This window comes from Anarrhichthys ocellatus, unplaced genomic scaffold, assembly GCF_004355925.1.
Source record: "Anarrhichthys ocellatus isolate YVR2014 unplaced genomic scaffold, GSC_Weel_1.0 scaffold22, whole genome shotgun sequence".
Lineage (NCBI taxonomy): Eukaryota > Metazoa > Chordata > Actinopteri > Perciformes > Anarhichadidae > Anarrhichthys > Anarrhichthys ocellatus.
In genome coordinates this window covers 1,472,213-1,490,502 of record NW_022280052.1, presented here as the reverse complement: position 1 = coordinate 1,490,502, position 18,290 = coordinate 1,472,213, and the positions used below count along the sequence as shown (strand labels likewise).

General features: G+C 41.2%; 1 protein-coding gene across 1 annotated transcript; it reads right to left on the bottom strand.

Annotated features, from left to right (window-relative positions):
- Window positions 1-662: 662 nt before the first annotated feature.
- On the bottom strand, window positions 663-16,849 carry alg6 (ALG6 alpha-1,3-glucosyltransferase). Its single transcript, XM_031859658.1, has 14 exons — window positions 16,667-16,849; window positions 16,324-16,408; window positions 15,869-15,958; window positions 15,568-15,656; window positions 14,788-14,870; window positions 14,169-14,233; window positions 13,314-13,499; window positions 12,106-12,241; window positions 8,932-9,017; window positions 7,472-7,556; window positions 7,123-7,193; window positions 5,858-5,926; window positions 3,928-4,120; window positions 663-1,929 (listed from the first exon to the last, which is right to left on the bottom strand). The coding sequence occupies exons 1-14, from the start codon at window positions 16,746-16,748 to the stop codon at window positions 1,732-1,734; spliced, it is 1,518 nt and encodes a 505-aa protein (XP_031715518.1). The 5' UTR covers window positions 16,749-16,849; the 3' UTR covers window positions 663-1,731.
- Window positions 16,850-18,290: the final 1,441 nt, after the last annotated feature.

Genomic DNA, 18,290 nt, shown 5'->3' with positions numbered 1-18,290 from the left:
TTTCCCCATTTCAGAGGTTGGAGGTAAATTCCCATTTTCAGCACATCTTTCTAAATGAAATGGCATGACTTTATATAACCACATGTAATATAAGGGCAGACCAACGCCTTTGCACCACCTCTAATTGGCCCCTTGTGTTCATGTCCTATTGTAGTAACAGTTAACTCAGATCTTGGGCTCCTATTTGTCCCCGTGTCTCATTATTGGCTCCCGGCCTGGAGCCTCAGATGCACAGGCAACCCTCACTGACCTGATAACATTTATAGTTGTAATGGATTTTTTTATGCCCGTCATTAACTCGCTCAGAGATTGGAGAAAGAAATTGCTTGTACCTTTTTTTTCTGTGGTATTTCAACTTTATAGCATTATGTTCAGATATGTCACCTTCCATCATCTCTTTTTAAGGCCTGTCCTGTCGCTGGTTTTGTTTTAAATGAACAGGTCTTTTGTGCAGGGCCCTTGTAGTATCTAGGACTTGTAATGAATATTTAATGATGTTGAGTAAAAGCTTTGAAAGATATAATTTCTGTCCAATTATTGGCTCTGTCTCTGCCAGACTGTTAGGGGTGATTTAGCGGACTACTTGCTAAATGTAGACAGTTTATATGAAGCTGCTCAAAATTAAATCATTTTAACAATGTGGCAATAAAACTCGTGTTCACTTTAAAGTCATTGAGGATTTTTATTTATTTTCACAAAAACGAGGTTTGTACAAAAGAACTTCAATGCTGGATTAAAAAATATATACAGTAGAAAACCGTAAAAAAAACAAAGTTCTCGTGAATTATGATCAACAGTTAATGCTAGACATGGGACCGGTCCCATCCGGTACGCGTTTTAATCACGCAACACAAAGAGTAGGAACTGAGGGTGGACAAAATAACAGGAACACCCTACAATATCATTAAGTCTAGCACCACCACAATCTATGGCTTTAAAAGTTACCACAAAATGTAATCAACACCTCTCCCCGTGGTCTTAACCATAACGAAACCTTTCAACAGGTGTTCTTATTAATGTGGCCGCCCCCTGTAGCTTTAGCATACAGACACAGAGCTATCTATGTGAAGGCTGCACACTGCTTGTCTATTTGTGATTGTTTGATTAGCCAGCAATAAGGTTTGAAGAGTTAAGTTTCATTGTTCCAAGCAAGAATTCCGATTCAGATATGGTAAAAGAGGGGACGGATTTCCTGAATTTATTTGGTCCATACTGGAGAAATATCTCCATCCGTTCGTTTTTTTATGTCATCGGAGTTGACATTTTGTACTCTAGTGATTTTTCAGGCCACAATATCCCTTTAAGAAGCATTTATGTAGGGCTGTATCTAATGATTATTTTCCTTAATGATTAATCTGCAGATTATCTTCTGGGCTAAACATTTGGTCAATAATCATTTGGTCAGTAAAAATGTCAATTTTAATTTCAGGGAGCAAAGAAATCTTGTTTTGAGCAACAGCCTAAAACCAAAAATGTTCAATTTACTATAATGCAGGAAGAACAAACAGATCAATCTCAGAACCATCAAACATCTGTCGTTTGTTCTTGAAGATTGACTTAAATTATTGATTATCAAAATTGTTGCCAATTAATATCCTTTTGATTATTTACATTGGGGACATGATGGCACGAGTGAAAGCCTTTATGCACATTAAGAGCAGACGTAACCAGCGGTGTAACACTGGCTTCCCTAAAGCATGTAAAAATGTGCAGTGCATATCACTGACTCCATCAGTTGTTCTTCTTCTGGCTCTTTCTGCTAGGTGGCTCGCTGAACTGGACAATATTGAAATATATAAATGTTCCCAAGAAGTGCGCGAAAGCAGTAGAAGACACCAACACAGGAAACAAGTCGGGTAGATGTGGTGGAGGAACCAGAGCGACAGTCACGACGCTCAGAACAGCCATGGCCGCGACGCTGATGTAGAACTGTAACACAGACGGGCGGAGTGGTCATCAAGCGATTCAACTGAGCACAGGGACACGAGAGCAGATAGTACGAGTTCATAATGAAACACTAAAAGACTTCACAAACCCGGACTGATGGGAAATAGCTGTGGTCAGGTGCTACTTTAGAGAGACTAAACATTAGCTTGACAAAAAGATGTCGACTTATATATTTATATGTATGATTTTTAAAGATGTGGAGGTGCAGGGAGGGTCTAATAACAGTTGTATTATGTCCAGCAAAGGATCCAGCATTCTTTAAGTTTGACCTTTTCTAGGGACTAGCATTCAGGGTATCTCAGCCTCTTGCAGAGATTCCCATTTAACGTAGACAACTCTTTGCAGAATCGCTTATATTGTGATGACTGAATTAATATTCCAAACCAGAAACTGTTCCTCGTAAAAAACAATGAAAGGACCGGTCACCTTAGGCCAAGAACAAACTATTAGCTTTCCCCTCAATTTTAAGTGGAACTATAATGACGGAGCTCTCAAATGACATTGCCTATTTATCCCTGGATGACTTACATCAAATTGGTCATTCGAGAGTTGCTATAAAGTATCACACCGCCGAATAGCAGATTTGAATTAAGGCCTACAAAACTACTTTTTTGCCTTTTTACAGAGTTGCAAAGAGAACTGCCGGTAAGCTCATTCACGTGTCTATTTGGGCTTTATGAGCCAGAGATAAGTCGGCGAGTCAGATGCAGGAAACGCCTCGGGCCCACACCCGCCCTGCCACCCTAAACCCATGAAACCTTATCGCCGACATCGGGGCTCGCTATTTACGCTGCTTGTGTAAATAAATATATCTAGGCAAACCTGTGTTAATGACACGCGCTATAAAAAGACACCTTCTCTTAATCTCTGACACCCTACCGGGGCCCCTGTCGCTAAGGGGCTGGCGGTGCAGCCACTTCAGACGCTGTGGAAACTTAAATAAGTGATAAATAATTCTTCGCCTGGCAGCGGCTTTCATCCCCGGACAGCTTACACAACTTACAGCGGCACATGATATTTATTTATACAGTTGGGTATATCTCCTCACACGATTGCAATTTAGGTCTTGTGCCTCTTTCAAAGTACAGGCCACCTGGGATCTTAAACTCAGCCCCCGTCTTATTACAAATGCATCAGCTGTGCATCCTCCTTCACCCACGTACAAGAGGAGAGAGGAACTATTAACTGAACCAAGCAGCAATATCTACACTTTGTTCACTAAGCCCGGGCCAGAAGCAAAACCATGCTTTAAACTGAAAGCCCATGTGTGTGTAGGTTAGAAGATTTGTGATTCTGGTGACTCCTAGTGGTAATGTCAAGAAAGACACTGTGGTAGAGGGAAACTAATGCCAGCTGACCTACTAACAATGAGATTAATGGGTTGAAGACATAGATTACACCATTGTTTTACTGGGATTTTCTCTAAAAGCAAAACCTCATGGCATTAGAATAATTTGAAAGAAGCTGTAATCAAAAAGATATTCTGTGCATAGTGGCTTTAAAATGACTTCCTATGTGCTGCTTACATTGTTGGAAAAGATGAAGACCTACAATACTGCCTCCCCTATCTGTGTTAATAGGTATTAAGTAATCTGCATGACCTTTATTTTATTGGCAGCCAATTAGAGCTGCAACCACAATGGCATAAATTACTGCCTACTGTACTAATCTTTGGGATTGCAGACCGCCGCAACCTCTGCAGCTTGACCTACAAAATGTACCTGATATACGTATACCACAAAATCACATGAGCGCTTAGTTAATATTGCTCCCCCAAGAGGACAATATTGTTTTGACTTTAACATGACTGGCGACACAGTCTTTGGTGAAAATTGTGCTTTTTTTGGGTCTATGAGTCAGATACAGGAAGCAGTTAAGCAACATGCTTAACTGCTTCCAAAATGACTATATACAGATGTCTTTGAATCAGTGCTGCTCGCAGTCTTAATCGTCGTACCAGGGCTCGGACCACACACTGACCTTCCATCTTACAATCCGGGCCAGGTCCAGTCTGGGCAGGCAGAAAAGCATCTTGCGGTAGGCTCCCAGTCTCAACTCATCCTCTGAACAGTGCTCCAGTGGAGACAGTAGATAGATGCTGAAGAAGAGGAAGGCCAGCGAGGTCACAGCATAGGGCACCAGCAGACCGTCCTTCAGAAACAGAGGCAGCATGCTGCACAGAGGGACAAGGACAACAGTGCATCTAATGTTTAGAATTAGGCCTTTTTGCAGATGTCAATGTCAGACCAATGTTTAATGACTCTGAACTGAGTAATGTGTGTGTGAGGAATGTGTAGCTGGAGCTGTGATATACACACACGCAACAGATGATGTAAATATATTTAATTTATATATGTCCAGCAGTACGTTCTTATGTTTAGTATCATGTTTGCTGACCAGCACAGGCAGTTCGTCCCCTGAGGAGAGACGGCTCTAACATTCATGCCAAGCTTATCTTGTTTTAGCAGAGGGGCACGGACAAGAACAACAGTTGACTCTTAGTAAATCGCACATCACCCCAGCTTGTAAAAACCCATCCACTCACAAAGAAACCACTCATTTGGATTTTTACTCCAATAAAAAAAAAAAAATCCATTCAGCAGACAAATGTTTAACAATTTGGAAATACATACTTTGTCAATTTAAATTTAAAACAGACTGGCTGCATTCTGTCCCCTTAAAATTGCTGTGGTTGAGCATCCATTCAGCCAATTGGGCGAACAAAAGATGTATTTCTTTAAGTGGAGTCTGTAGAGGATGCAGATAATGTGAAAGTCCGAGTCAGACTGTACTGAGAAGCAGCTACAGAGGGACCTTCTGTCCCTACACAACACACACTTAGACAGCAGGCATGCAGACTATGCCGTGTAATCCCCAGATATCCTTATACTAAACCACACGCACAACAATTAGTGCTGCCGGAAGAATTTAACAGCTGGTGAAAGTTAGACAGAGCATTTGTAGCACTACTTGTCTTTTCCATTCATGGTCCTCAGCTCAGCCCACATCCAAGATCCTTTTATCTTTTGAGTGTCTCATTTAAAAGTTGACAGTGGTGAGAAATAAAGAGGGGTGCCGCATTCAAGCGCTGCAGTTATGTGGTACGCGCCAACTTAGCTCCCAGGTCATCACACAGGTCAGTATTTTTCTTAAAGCGAGACTTTATAACTTTTGAGGACAATGACCACTGTGGTCCCAAGTGACAGGTAAAGTATGGAATAAGGGTAAATGATATAAACTCAATGTGATAGCAGCACAAGTAGAACATATTCATAGAATCAGTGAACTGACTCAGTAATATCTGCAATATGTAGCCTAATTTTCCCAACATTAGACATTAAACGCATCTGGTCACACCAGACCAAGTGAGGCTTAACCTCTGATAACTTTAACTTTTGGGTTGTAAATTGAAAATTGTGCAATTTCTTCTTTCCAGATACATATCTGTGTGCTTTAACGATAACATTTGAGGTCTGCCTTCTACAGTACTTTTGATTTGCTTTAATCTTTCTGCATTTTATTGTCTTCACTAATAGCAAAAGATAACTGAAATAATTCAGCAAAGGTTAGTGCAAAGTTACTGATGGTTGCATGGACCATTATTAAAGGAATAGTTTAACATTTTGGGAAAAAGCTTATTGGCGTCTGATCGTTGATCAGGAAGTCACTGTGCCCAAGCATACAACCATACACTTTAGATTTTGGACAGATTAAACAATGGGATATAATTCATTAATAACTAATCGTTATTGGCAGATTTTGTGGTTTCTCGCGTCTTCCAGTCTTAATGCTAAGCTAACTTATGAGCATGGATCCCGACCCCCAAAAATAATTTAGCTTATGCACTGAAAAGCAACAGTAAAGACCCAGCCTGTATCCATCTTCTACCTGTGTTTAGTTACAGTCTCACCTGAATGTAGAAGCCTGCAGGAACCAAATAACCATCAGGGGGAGGTCACTCAGCAGGAGGCAGACAGGCCTTGAAAACATCAAAGTTGGACATACTCACTGTTAAACACACTCTGCAGTAAGCACCATTGAATAACGATTGGCATTAAGACAGGGAGTGAGGTCATGTTGGGTCGCAGCTGGATGTGAACTGATATGATGCGTGTATAATATTAAAGCAACGACCACATCAATCAATTATTGACAGTCAAGTGTTTTTTATCATCTTACATCCTTATATGCTTTTTACTGCAACTGCCACGGCATGTATACATACAAATCCAAGTATTCAAATTCACCAATGAAGACGTGAAAATGTTTTTCCAAGAAGCTAAAATGATGACTTCACGGCACGTTCGGTTTAGTGAAGGCCTGTTAGGTGAACCTGGTTGCCTGCGTCGCTGCTAGCCAGCGCTAGTTGTACACAGCTCCGAGGGGGGCACTTTCCACTGGTCCCCGAGCCCATAATTACAGCCAGTGCTCTTTGGCGATCCCGTTACAGCCCAATAATTGATCCTGCGCAAACAATGCCCAGAGCTGCCGCCTGCCATTCTTTCCTAATCCCTGGACATGCATTACTGATTGATTCAGGCGGACAGGTGGGAGATATAACTCAATAGTTAATAAAGCAACAATCTACCCTAATCTAGATTAATAGATGAGCCCAGATCTAGGAACCATTCCCCCGCTGTCAGATCTTTGCCAGGCTTCACTTTGTACCTACACCACTTTATATATATATATATATATATATATATATATGGAGGTGAATAGTAATGAATCACATTTTAGGCTTCATTTCATGCTGACATTTGCAAGTCCTGCATTTAGTCATATCGTGACAATGGAAGCTGGCAGGGCTACCTGTGTGTCTGTGTGGCACAGAGTATGATGACGGAGGTGAATAAGCCGTCAGTTAGCAAGTCTGTACTTAAATAGATTGTTCCTCTGCAGAGAGGGGAGCACAGCAGGAGGATGATATCACTTTCACAGAGCGCGCACATATTCAACTCATTAACAATCTGCAGGACATAAACTGTTATCTGAAGTGGGGGAACGGGCAAATGGCTCCTTTGTGAGCAGTAATTAAATCTATACTGGTGAATATTTGAGGTATCGCTACAAGACATAAAACGTGACATTGATGTTTGGTACCATCACTGTTGTCGCATGTCGAGAACGCAACACGTGAGAAGAAAAACCGAGAAGTGTTACCTCTGTACTTACAAGGCAACCAAGAGGATGGACTTCTCGTGGACTTGATAGGAGAAGAGGAAAAACGCCAGAGATGAGTTTGCCTAAAAGTGAGAACAACTACTGTTGAACAATAATACTGGATAACATACTTTTTAATAAAGGCAGGGAAGGCAATGTATGATTGGACGCATCAAAAATGTTCACATTGTACTTATTTTATATTATTTTAGACACGACGGTGAAATGCAGAAAGTTCTCCGATTTAAATGATTAAATTACACATATTTCGAGGTTAAAAGAACAGGCCTACTTTCTCTGTAAGGGGAGGCTCCGTACTTTCAGCTCGTTATTGTTTTGACATCAGTTAGATGCTACTAACCAAGGCCAGTTTAAACTGCCAGAAGGTGGGCTTCGTCAAAAGTCTGAGGCAGGATGGTAGGACTGCCAGGAGAGTGCAGGCCAAGCTGAAAAACAACGCAAACAAGAATTAAGATGATCTCACATCAGCATACTTAAATGCATAAAAATCCTCAGTGAGAGATGAAGATACTGCAGCAGGAAAACAAATGATTATACAGCAGAAGACGGGTCAAGTATCAAATGAAAGATAGAGTCAATATGAAAACGTGCATTTGCCCATTAATCCAGGTGTAAACATACTGAACACCTTTCTGTTGAGGTGACGTAATGTGAAAACTGATGGTGATGAACGGAAACGCAGTCCACTTACTGTTTTGCCACAATGACAAAACATAACATTCCTTTTCAGTCAGTGGTACTAGATAATCTGATTTTGATGCAACAGGCAAAACAAAAGGTCAAACCAAAATCTAACTGTGGATCCATCTTGCTGCGTTTTGTTTTTGTTTTCAGACACCGCCTGCTCCGAAAACTAAGACCTCCGCTATGTGTGAAATGACCAAATACTGGCCCCTTCTTATGGTTACAGGCCTTAGTTTAACCCTTCAATTGTCACCTGCTGGGGGTGGAGGCACCGGAAGAGAGTGACTATGTGTCAGTGTGAATGTGAATGTGCTGAGAGGTGGAGCAGCGAGTTAGTTCAAGGCGTGAGGGCAACAATGTGTTTGTACTACGACACAGACAGATGGACAGAGATAATGATCGATGTAGATAGACAGAGATAGTGGTCCATAGATAGCAGTAACGGGGACCAGTAAGTGGGTATTTAGTGGGTATGACAGCGAGTGTGTTATGTGTGTGTTATTATGTGTGTGTGCGTTATGTTTAGGGCAGGGTTTTGCGGTCCGGAAGGACGTGGATCACTTTTCACAGCTGATTCATTCTATGTACACAGTATGCCCACACCAGAGCATTTAGCCAATCCGCTGCCCGTGCCAAAAAGACAAGAGTGTTTTTCATTTGTTTGAAATGCGCTACAGTCAAAGAAGTCCAACTTGATCCCCGGACTTAGCAGTCTAGCAGAAACGTGTCCATGCTGCGAACATAGGACTCCTAAATTTAGCGTGCCAGGTTATTTAAGCAGGCTCCACCATGACACAACTGTTTTCTCATCATGAGCGGACAGGCTCTCAGCTTTTAGGCAAAATAACTTATCCGAACACTTCATGGGAGGCTCTGAGGGGTAGTGGGCAGAGAAAATCTAGTTGATTGTCATGAGTGTCAGTGTTTACAACGTCATCTCCCCTGATAGCAGGATTCATTTTGCTCTCACCCACTTTAGTTTTGTTAAGGGATGATTTCATTTGCACCCAGCTGGATCACGGTTTTCATTCCCTTGAGCGACCACTGCTTTCCCAGAAAATGAAAGGAGCAAAAATAAGAGGCAGGGGAGGAATAGACACAAAACAGAGGGATTACCTGAGGTAGATCTGGGAGTCATTGGACAGAACGGATCTGATCTTTATAAGGATGTTCAAGCTGCACCACGTGTTGGCCACCTTATCCTGTTCACACACACAAACACACACACACACACACACACACACACACACACACACACACACACGCACACCACTTGGTTAAATAAGAAATGATGTCAAAACATTTTTTAAATTCAACACGTCTTGATGCCTGTGTACAAAAAAAAATATTCTGCGTTCCATTTGAAGAGAAAACACATAAGTGGCATTGCTGGAAATAATTATTTCCCATTGAAAGTGCAATAAAAAACATTCCCCGGAGCATTCCAGAGGGACATTTGTACGTAACCCTCCGTCATGAATTTACTCCCCTGTCAGACAGAGCATGGGACTTATTTGCAAACTTGGGGACCCAAGGTCAAGTGTCAAACCAGAGTAGTTTCTGCATAACCAGCAGACAGGAACCAACCACAGAGCACTACCGGGAAATACTATATATGTTAATATGTTCGACAATCCTCTATGTCATTTCATTTATTACATTTTCTTTTAAAACCATTTGACTACAGTAATTTGCTGAAAACAAGGGCTACAACTAACAATTTTAACTATCAAAAAATGTGCCAATTATTCCCAGAGTGATGTCTTTAAATTACTTGTTTTGTCTGACCAACAGTCCAAACCTACAGATTCAACTTACAAAGAAAAGCAGAACATCATCACATTTGGGAAGCTGAATACAGAGATGATTTGGCTTTTTCTGCTCGACTATATCGTTTGTAAATCAGATCTGAATAATGTGGAAGACATGTTGCAGCCTTCTTGTGGTTTATAAGAGATGAGGAGGGCGTTGCTGTGAGATTCAGTTGATTTAAGTGCTTCAGCAGTTGTGCAGGGATCAGATGATATGGAGGCCCAGGTGCACCATGATATCACACGTCACAGAGACGGCGTGCGTAGATCAGCTTTATGATTCCACTGTGAATGGTTTGAGTGCAAGGCCCTGTCTAGGAGAAACTATTTCTGGCCTCCGCCCTCCTCCTCTGTGCTACAGCTGCTCACAGCACAGCTGTGTGGATCTTAAGGCCGCCTGGTCAGCAGCACTGGGCCGTCCAGTGTTGTGTTGTCTCAGCCCCATCGCTGTCTCTTTCCTCTTTGCCTCCCTGCTCCAAATAACCGCCGCGAGAATGTTCCCGAACGCAGCCTGAGGGCAACACATGAACGGTGGGGGGAGCAGTGCGGCTCCTTCACCTATAAGCTAGCCTGGAATTTCACAGGGAGAAGCATTTGGTGCCATTTTTTGTGAGCAGGCAGCAACGTGAGACGCCAGAATGCAGCTCAGTGGGTAAACTTACAACTGCTCCCACCCTGAAGCAGCCACAGCCAGCAGTCAGCAGCCCACCTCTTCCCCACCTCACCCCTTGTCCAAAGCTTCTGCTTACGTGCACAATTTCACAATTAGTCCGGGATGACTCGACCCGGCAGCCTCTCGTGCTGTCGTCACAGGAGAGTATAGTGTCTCTCACACCCTGTGTATTATGTTTGCATCATTTCGTTGAACAAATACTGCCACAGCGCATGCTGCCATCTGCTCCCCTAGTAGAATTTTCAATTACTTCTCACATCCGTGACACCTTGCGGTGGGTGCCACCTCGGGGACTGGGGACAAGAGGAGGGATACGGGCTTTCAGAAATGAGAGCTGCAAACTTTGGCCTCTGAGCTGTCAGTCACACATGCAAGCACAGAAATACACACCGTTACTTTACCACCGCTCCTGCCATGAAAGCTCTTAACACGGCCAGCTGAAGTTTTCCCTGTTCACAATCGCTTTCTTTTTTAAATTAATATCATATTCCCTTTCTCTAAGAGGCAACGACTGACTGACCACAGCATACGTGTGCGTGCTATGAAACAGTCTATCATACTTATATGCTTTCCAAAGATAAAGTCGGCATCGGGCAACAGTTGTCGGACGTGCTCCGATACGCCATTAAATGTAGCGTTTGCCCCACTCTTCACTGTCCATAAGGCTAGAACATGGCTCTGCTATGAAGTGCTGAAAACAGCCAGGCCATAAATTATTTAGATTTATCTATATCCTCCTACTGTACGTCCCGAACCCCCCAACACCTCCCAGAGATAGAGTGAAACTGATCTCCTGACCTTTCACCATTTTATTCCTCTGTTTTCTTTGATCCTGCCGGGTATCCATTTCCCACCGGCTAAGCAGTGCCGGGTGGAGGGAGTTCACCGCGCTGAGAGTAAGGGGAGCAGTGTGTACGGCACGAGGAGTGCCACACTGGTTGTGTTTGACTTTCATTCACTGGTCAAAGCCCTGTGCTGTAAACTGTTCAAATATAAAAAAGCTATAACTTCTTAGAGAAATGTCACTTCCTAGAAAACACATCCCAGACATCCCATAATATCAAACAGCCTTTCTCTCTTTAACAGGATTATAATTTAGAATGATCACTGTGTTACGTCTTGAAACAACATCACCCTTCAACAGAAATGATATTGATTTAAAGCCCGTAGATACCACCTCACAGGCATTTAATTCACACTGTTACTTAAGCAATATACTGATATTAAAAAAGAGCTAATTAATCACAAACTGATTGATTGAAAGGTCCAAAATTGTGAGACACGGTCATATCAGGAGACCAGTGCAGAAAGTAAGCTCTAAAGGACTGTGTGAAATGATTGGGAATGAAAAGGGGGGTCATTTTGTCTTTAAAAAAAAAACATGTAATAGCCTAAACCCAATATCTCAAAATAATATATTTATGGAAAACATAACCAAATGATTCCAATACAGCCATTTACAAATAAAAGAGTTGATAAACAAACCGTTATTACAACCACAGAGTGAGTGAAAATAAAAGACCCTCATCTCCTCTCCGGGGGAAAAAACAAAACAAAACCCTTGACCTTTTTGGACCCTCCTCCCCCTCTAATTATTTATGTGTCGCGTTGTACTGATCTATCAGGAGATATTACCTTCTTCCTCTTGTTTCTTTAAATGACACATGGGGATTGTGAGTAGCTATTCTTACATGCTTGCATGACAAATAGTACAAATGTTTTTTTTATAAGACTAAGAGACTAAAAGATCGAGCTTCTCAGATGTGGTTCTCAGGCCGACCTTTCATTCCAGACACTCTACTGTACCTCAAACAGGCCGCGAGCCACGGGAAAGATCCTCCTGACCACCTGCATGGCGTGACCGGGGTCAGACAGGAAGGGCAGCCAGCAGAGGGCAAAGGTCACCAACACTGCCGAAGCAATTCTCACCAACAGGAAGAGCCTACATGAAGAGGGTCACAAAGTGCAGGAGGTACAGATATGCCATCTATAATGGAGAAATACGTCAATGTCATTTCTAAAAAAAAAAAAATACAAACATTGACATGAGTCATTAAGTTTATCTTCGTATACTTAAAACAAAATGTCTACATTTCTGTCTGCAAGTCCTAAATTTGGGACTTGACCCTCGTGCCGAGGAATGCAGTGAAAGCCACGCATCAGCTGAAAGTCTCCCGTGTGGGTCAGGCTATCTCGTCAGCTGTAACTGTGAAGCTGCTGGTTAAGTTGCACACGCAGCATAGCTGAGGAGTTTGGGCATGGCGGGAGCGTCATCTGGACATATCTCTCCCGGCCCTTCTAATCCCGCTCTCCATTTGCTACTAAATGCCCTTGGTACATTGTTACTAGATAAACAAGACACTGGACACACTGGTAACAGCATCCAATCTGATTACCTCAGTCATTCTGCGGCTCTCCTGAGGACACGGCTCGCTTATAGACGGACATTACGTATCTGCTTTGAGCACTCACCTCACACCGACAAAACAAGATAACGAAACAATGACATGGTTGAATAATTATGCCTTCTCAGACACAAAATAAATCCATATAATAATCCTCGATTCTAGCGGTTGCTTTATTGAGACATAAGTTGTGATCTGAACTAATTCAGTTTATTATACATTGACGTTTGACTGTATCCGACTTTCTCTTCTTTCAAGAAGGCAGTAGATGAAAATGACAAATCCATTTTGCTGCACTCCTCCTTGTTTCTTTCCTGGCAGTTCTCACGTGATTCATTCTTTGGTCACACTTTATTGTCAGTGAGCTGTGGCTTGAACTGCGACTCTCTGACTTCTGCAGTTACAAGCGCGCATGGAAAGATTGGGGAGCAGCTTATATAATCTAAAAAGAAAAAGACAATGCTGATTTCATGATAACAATCCCAATCAAGAGGGTGAGAAACCAGTTAGCAGAGAGACAACAAAAAAGCTAAAAGTCAAAGAGACGTGGTTGAAACATCAACTTCAAGTGATAGCAGTGAATGATAAAACACAAACAAACAAACTCACCCTCGCCCCATCAGGCCCAGTTTGACACTCTTCCCCAGCAGGTAGCAGAAGAAGGGCAGAGCGTGGTACAGCTCCATCTGTTTGTAGTTGAGAGCCAGACAAAAGGCCACGGAGCCCAACGCATCCCAGCCCAGACCCAGACCCAGAGCCCCCCACAGGGCAAAGCCCAGACTCACTCCATTGTACCCGATTGGGTTAAGGTCAGTGTTATGGTAGGAAGGAAACAGCTCGGTGTACAGCAGCTGATCCAGGGTCAGTTCAGTTGCTCAGTTTACTCATCAACTCTTTTATTGTTGTGTGTAGTTGTGTCTTTTTCTAACTGTTTTATAACTCGGTCATGATAAGAGAGAATGATAGGACACTGCAGACATGAAATAAAATACCTGTACTCCATGTCAGCTCATGTTTCTATAAAAGAATGATTCTATGAAGAAAAATGGCACATTTAATATCTTATAATATAAGATATAATATGGATATTATATAATATAAATTCTAAGCAATCTTGTCTAATGTAGCTGTGGGACAAAATGTCCAAATAGTAGCTTTATAATGCCATTCAGAAGACACTCATTTAGTGGTACACATCTAAAATAATACAATTTCAGTCCTTAAAAAAACGTATTACATTGTCAATCAATACAACATAAAAAGCTACAAAACAATGAGAAAATATATTATATGAATTATTAACTTAATATACTACTACTACTACTATTGGATTGGGACTTTAAAGCCAAGCTTTGCAACTTTGAAGGTCAGTATTTCACAGGAAGTCATCAAAGCAAATAACAATAATGATATCTCATATTACAGTGAATAAACGGTATTAATGAACCTGTACATAAAGGATACTGGAAATGTCCGTAGTCAATGAGAATTAGGCCGGGGTAAAGAAGGAAGCAGAACACAGTGGACACCTGGACAAAAAGAGCATTTAGCTGTTAGAAGGTAAACATAACTACAGTCCAGTTAAAACTATACGATGATGCATTAAATGTTATGTTTCACAAGTTTGAATCATCTGGTAACATGTGCAGACTTTATTGCGTGACAAATCAAAATAAAGTAAGCTGTTTTCTTTATTCAAAGTGCCTGTCCCACTGGGCACTCAACATAAGGCAATGCATGCTGGGATAGACTGTTCTAGTGCTGCCTGTTTACAGACTAAGCTGGTCTGTTGTAGCTACCAATCTTGTAATAACTGTTTGATAATTTAAGACACAATCAAAATATGACAAAGATCCCTCTTAATTGATTGTACTGTAAATGTATTCATACATTCATAACTTCCTGGAAAATGTAACGGCATCATATTTTATTGCAATAATGACTTTATAATTCCTCAATTTGGATGAGCAGCACTGTAATCCGTTTTAATAAGGGTGGACTCCCCACACTAAGAGGACAATGTGGCTCATTTGGGTCTTTAGCTGAAAAACCAATTAGATGTCATGTTAGGCAAGTGTGTTACCTTCTTTTTAAAGGATCCATCAGTCAGATATAAACAGTATAAAACCACAGCAGGGATGAATATCATCAAATCTGCCACCAGGACTGAAAGAGAACAAAGAACCATATTATATTATAAGTAACAGGGTTCCAACACATTTTCCATTTCACAATCCAAACCTTGATTTTTTCAGACCATATTTGACATCAGTGCTTTTGCACTTGCCTATGGCTTACAGTTGCCGCCTTCTCTCATGTTGAAGGTGTTGGACGAGTTTACATAAAGTTTGCATCTGTCTTTCTTCTCACATTTCGAATCCTTCGCCAGCCAGTCTTTATATTTGGAATCGTCAAACCAGCCCTCAAAAAACTTGCCTTTACCCAATGTACTTGGCGTCGAGCTGTTTTGCAGAATGTGACGTACAGGCGTAGAGGCAGCTCTGTGGAGGAGTGTGCGTTCTGGCCTTGCTTTTCTAAGTCATCAAGCACACTCTGGCCCGTGCTTTCTCACACGGTGGTGAACAGTTTGGCTGCGCTGGCTGCCCACTCCAAACGCCATGAAAAGCACTCTGCTTTTGTGATGAATTTTTTGTCTTTTATTCTGATTTTAATATTGTAGAAAACAGAATATGGGGCTATAATGTGTACACACAAATCATTTTCCATATTCTCTTTTATTTTTTCTAAACTCATCCAGACCTGGAAATGACTAAAAATCTAATTCCATCCCCTTCCATGCTGCATAGGAACCCTGAAGTAAGTAAATGAGTCTTTAGGTTGAGGTAGATCATGGTTACTGTACCTGTAGCTCTCATGAATAACTTGTGCGTTGGACTTTCATAACCTCTGGATTTGTGAAGCTCCACCCATTCAGGGTTTATCCACTTGGCTCTGCAGGAATATATAGGTATAGTATAACAATTAGTATAGAAATTATAGCATCCTAAAAAATAAAGCCTAAAATGACATGCAAGCTTTTGTATAGACAGTAGAATAGAATACAGAAGTAGAAACTAACATCATATGGAAACTCTTTTTACATTAATGCACTGCAGCAGAGATGTTCTTTATTACACATTCTCTAAATAATAAAAATGACTTACACATAGGCACAGATCAGACTGTGGTAGGCAGTCAGAGGCGGGTAGTCAAGACCCCAGTAGTTCAAGTCATTCTCAGTAGTGTTGAAGTACCTGAATGAGTATAAAAACATGTTTATTTATATCTGAAACTGTGGAAGTGTCAGACAAATAGGAGGGAGGACAATAGAGGATGCAGCCATTGATGTAAGGTTATCGATCCCTTTAATGTTTTTATGGTGCACACTTTACTGTTATATACATGCAGTTTCAACTTTAATTTTGTTACTTTTTTGGGTGTTCTTTTGGGATATTTTCGTTATCCCACAGCAATTTACATGAGTGTGTTTTGAGGCCCATCATTACAATTATTTCCAGTCACTGTCAAAGCCCAAAAAGAGCTCATACTCTTTCCAGGTGGCCGAACGAGCTCGGCTTTCTCAAACTTGCTCCCCCGAGTAAACAAACTTCAGACTGACCATTCCTGGAGAGGGAGGTTGTAGGTCACTTCTTGCCAGTGCCTTTGAGCTTCATAGTCGCCAAACATGGGAGCTTTCCCCGCCCCTGGAGAGAAATCATTCAGTGTGATGAATGGGAAACTACACGAATGATTGACAGCGCTTAACCACACGCACACACGCCAGCCATGTAGATGCTAACCGCTAACAGCAACACTATGATAGTTGAAAAACAACTTTCTGTCAATATTCTATGACAAATTAAATGAGCTATACTGAAATAAACAGCGGTGTGGCAAAGAAGACTGTTGTGACTTCTCTGAGTGGTGCAGGATGTTAACGTTAAACTCCACACTCTTCCTACCTGAATATGAATTTAAGGAAACGCCCCATCTCACAACAACGCCGAGCAACACACAAATTGACACGAGACTCCACGTTTGCATGACTTCGACCGGTAAAATTAGCTTAAAGGGGAGAAATAAAAGCTAAAAAAGTCGTTTGCTTTTGGAAGCTATATACATTTCCTGGTACGTCATCCGTCAAGGATTCGTTGCGCATTTTCATTGGGCACTGCCCGATGACGCGACAAGCCAGAGACATGAGGCATTCAGTAACATCTAGAGAAAGACGGTATTTTTCTTAAATCAAGGCATCGCAGCATAGCGTAGGCTGGAACCTTTTATCAAACGAGTTGTTACCTTAGCTATAGAGGATCGTTTAAGTATTATCTGGTAATCTAAAATTTAAGGTTACATCACTTGTGACTTTAATCGTTTTTTGTTCATAGTTACTACTTTGATTTGAAAGTATCAAAATTCCCAGCTCCAATGAATGCAACATTGGTTGAGACGAGATTCATGACAAATTGATGGATATTGTGCATTATTAAAAGTCTATTTGTCCACTAATATCTCAATAACTTACAGCTGAGGTTGAATTCAGGGGTCGGAACTTGAAGAACTGTTTTTCATGAAGCAGTAAATGAGAATGTCCAATAATACAATAACAAACTATGCTAATGATATAATACAGGCGGTGGAACTAAATGTATAACTTATTAAATGACGACTGAAATTACCCTCTTTTCCAAACACTGCTAGTAAATTCCTCAATTATTATACCAGGGTCATAAGATTGGCCCAATTCTGGATGTCAATTTGATATAGGCCCAACAACAACCTACATCCTACAATATCCCTAAAGGCACAATTTTATCATTTTTTGAGACATCTCTAAAATATGAATATAAGTTACTAACTGTAAACATATATTTCAGATACCTTTGAAATTCCAAATATTGTATTTAAATTAGGAATATTGAATGTTGAATATTGAATGTCGGCATAACAGAAGATTTGGTGGAAGTCCGAAAGTTTTCTTTTTTTGTGAATTAGAAAACAACTTATTACAGTTGTGGTGCATACTGGCAAGTATTAAGTGAAATTAATGAATTACAATTGACTCTTATGGAGAAGATAACTAAAAGTAGCTTAACTTTAATGTACTAAGAAAAGGCTATCATTTAACTAATGCTCAAGGAATGTTCAATTAGAAGCGCCTAATTAAATCCTTGTTTTGACTCACTGTAGGCGTCTATTTTAAACATTATAGCATCATACCATGACCTGGCAGTATCCACTGTATGGAGCAGTAGAGGATCAGCTGTCTCATGTTTGGTGTAACCTCCTGTATACAGATGTGTGTATGGTTATACAATGCAAGCCTCCCCTTGCCCAATGTAAATCTCAGCCCAGGGGCATATTCTCCTCTGTGACCTTTACTTCTGTTGACTCCACCGTCTTTGCTCCCAAGGTGTTGGAATTTGTTGGGTGAGACATGTTTCTTGTGGTTCAGGCATCAATTATGCATAAATAATAATAACCTCGGACAACTGCTGATTTGCAATGACACTTTCATTACAACGGCAGCAGCCTATAACTCACTGGTACCCATTAGTTATTAATGCCTGGCCACGCCAGCTTTAC